The 3,088-nt window shown below is 34.7% G+C and overlaps 1 protein-coding gene across 1 annotated transcript in view; it reads right to left on the bottom strand.

The window, feature by feature from the left end:
* CMC2 (C-X9-C motif containing 2) overlaps nucleotides 1-3,088 on the bottom strand; it is a 16,246-nt gene that overhangs the window by 3,947 nt on the left and 9,211 nt on the right. The window contains exon 3 of the mRNA XM_006909706.3: nucleotides 1-25. This exon is cut by the window's left edge and continues 44 nt beyond it. Within this exon, the coding sequence (XP_006909768.1) occupies nucleotides 1-25 (25 nt within the window). The remainder of the gene's footprint in view (nucleotides 26-3,088) is intronic.

The following is a 3,088-nucleotide window of genomic DNA, read 5'->3' as shown; positions in this document are numbered from 1 at the left end:
GACCAAAATATTTCAGAATGCTGTGCTACAAGGAAGAAAAGGAGTAATATATTTCATCCCATAACATGCTAAGGTTTCTGGCACATGAAATTTGTATACTTATTCTTACAGAAATGGGTTTAATGTGTCACCCTGTTAAAAAGCAAAGAGTTAAATCACAAGTATAAAATATATAAACAGGCTTATCCTGGCTTTCCTACAAAAGAGGGGTAAATGCTCTATCGGTGGAAATTAAAAAAAAAAAAAAAAAGGCTATTCCTTGATAAACAGGAAGCCCATTAACCTTCCAAAATCTCACAATGACAGTGTAAACAATTTTATTTCCTAACACCTTTCTTTAAGGGCACGTTAAAATCACAGCGCAATCCATCCTCTATTACAGGGAGTGATGTCAAAGTGCAGTGTGGCCATATTAACACAAGTAACCTCCTCCACTAGCAAACACTGTCTGTAGAAGAGGTACTTAATAAATGCTTGGTGCCAAAGCTATTTTCTCATTCGTCTCCATTCAAAATGTCATCAGAAACACATAACACTATTAGGTGGCCTATATGGGCCATATAAATAAGCCACTAAATCACAATACAAAAAAATCTATGTCTGAAGTTCAGTCTGCTTTGTTTGAAAAACAAAAACGAAAAACTCCTATGGTATCAAGTCCTATGACTATTATCATGGCAAAAAATATGACTGCTCTGAAGCAGATTAAGATGAAGACTGAAGTCAAGAACTTAAATTTCAGTAGGGCCATAACTAGTGTGTTTGCACATCACAATTTTTACAGGGGGTTGGAGAGCACAGTGATCTCCTATAACGATCATGCCATAAATGCTGAACTTGTAGCTACAATAATAAGTATCTTTTCCTTTTCTAATTAAAGCTTTCATGGAAATTGGACAAGCTATGCCTCATGCTATTTCTTTTTTTCCTGATTCATCACCACTTTAAATGTTCTTTCCTGGTTCATAATGGAGAAATGGTCAGTTTTCCAGCAAGCAGTTAAGACAAAGATCTCTTACTGGTTATCTAATGACCTTTTCATTCAGACTAGTTCCTGTATATTTTCTCTAAACTACTCCTCTGACAACAATGTGGTTAGTTTATATTTATTGATATCATCCCATATACATACATCTTATTTTTAAAAATCCAAGACAAACTAATTTATATTTTTGCTTCCACCACAACATTGAGCCCAAATATAAATTATACTCTTGTAACATTATGTGAAAAACCCCAAATGCCCCAGTGGAATTGGTAAAAGAAATGCCCATGGACTGCAATTCTCTTGCATACACATAGCAGAAACCTCTAGGGCCTGATGTCCATTTCTACAGAACCAAACCAGCTAAGCGACTAATTGAATAAGTGAATCAATCAACTGATGTCTGGAAGACAATGTCCCATGCAATAGGATACAGCAGTGAACAAGGTGGCCCTGAGCTCTACAATCAAAGTACATAGGCTGATGGAAGAGACAAATAATGAAGTGACTGCTATAAAGCAATGGTTCTCAAAGTGTAGTCCAGGGACATCCAGGAGTTCCCAAGACCTTTCCAGGGGACACACATATTTTCCTATTAATCAAAGATCTTATCTGTTTTGTTCACTTTCATTCTCTCAAAAGTGTACAATTTTCCAAAGACTTTATGAAGTATAATGTCACCACGAATTGAATATAGAGGCAGCTACAAGAATCCAGCTTTATTCTATTAAGCCAGACATTAAAGAGAATTGTAAAAATGCAAAACAAGCTCTTTTGTTTGTTTCGGAAACTAAGATCTCTTTTATGAAAAACATGTTATGAGTTTATTATAATTTTTAAATAAATGAATATTTTCTAATTTCTTGGTTTTAATTTCTAAATTCAGTAAATATTGGTAGATAGAGCCCACATAAACAAAGTCCTTTGAGGTGCTCTATGGTTTTTTAGAGTATAAAGGAGTCCTGAGACCAAAAAATATGAGAACTGCCGTAAAGTAGGAAATGCATTATGTATGGTGTTACTGGAGTGGAGTGACTATACCAAGAGAATCTGGGACAGGAAAGAAGAGAAAATGACAAATTAAGCTGAATAAAACCTAGAGGATGATAAATGATCTAGCAAATGGGAAGTGTAGATAATAAGGAAGGCGACAAGTTAAGCAAAGGAAAAAGCAAGAACAAAGGCTTGGAAAAGAAACATGCTCCAGTACAACTGCAGAAAAGAGCACATAGGAATGAGGGGGAGGAGGGAGGCACAGGACAGTGGTGAAGTCCCAAGAGGTAAGGAAGGGCCAGTTTCATGAAAGTCTCACAATAAAAGTAAAAAATGTAGATTTTGTTCTATAAGCAAAGGGAGCCATTAAAGGGGAATTTATGTTTGAGATTAAACTTATGTTTGAGAGATCACTCTAGATGCAGTGTGGAAAGTGTATCAGGACAGAGAAGAGGACAAAACATCCAAGGGACCAGTTGGCCCCAGTAAGATAACTTTGGAATAAACTGGTGTTGAGAATAGACATAAATAAAAATACAGTGGAAGAGAACAGATGGTCCAGTAAAACACCCACTCACATACAGTTAATTGATTTATGACAAAGGCACCAAAGCAACTTAGTGAGGGAAAAGATAGTCTATTTAATAAATGTTGGAATAACTTGGTATACAACAGGGAAAAAAATTAACTTTGACTCATACCTCACACTATACACAAAAATTAACTTGAAATGAATCACAGACCTAAATGTAAAAGCTAAAACTATAAAATTTCCAGAAGGAAAAATAAGAGAAAAGTCTTTGTGACCAGGAAATATACAAAGATCCTTAGAACACAAAAAGCACAAACAAAAGAAAAAACTGGTAGATTTCATCAAATTTACAAATTGCTCTTTGAAACACATCCTTAAGAAAACAAAAAAATATAGCATAGACTGGGAGAAAATATTCATAATAAACTTATTAGACAAAGGATTTGTATGCCCAATGATAAAAAGAATTCTGGTAACTCAATAAGATAAACAACTAATTTTTAAATATAGGCAAAAGACTTTATATGTATGGCCAATAATAAGCACATGAAAAGATACTCAAAATCATTAGCCATCAG

Source organism: Pteropus alecto, unplaced genomic scaffold, assembly GCF_000325575.1.
Source record: "Pteropus alecto unplaced genomic scaffold, ASM32557v1 scaffold42, whole genome shotgun sequence".
NCBI classification, from domain to species: Eukaryota; Metazoa; Chordata; class Mammalia; order Chiroptera; family Pteropodidae; genus Pteropus; species Pteropus alecto.
The sequence above is the reverse complement of the archived record's forward strand: the minus strand, read 5'-3'. Positions and strand labels throughout refer to the sequence as shown.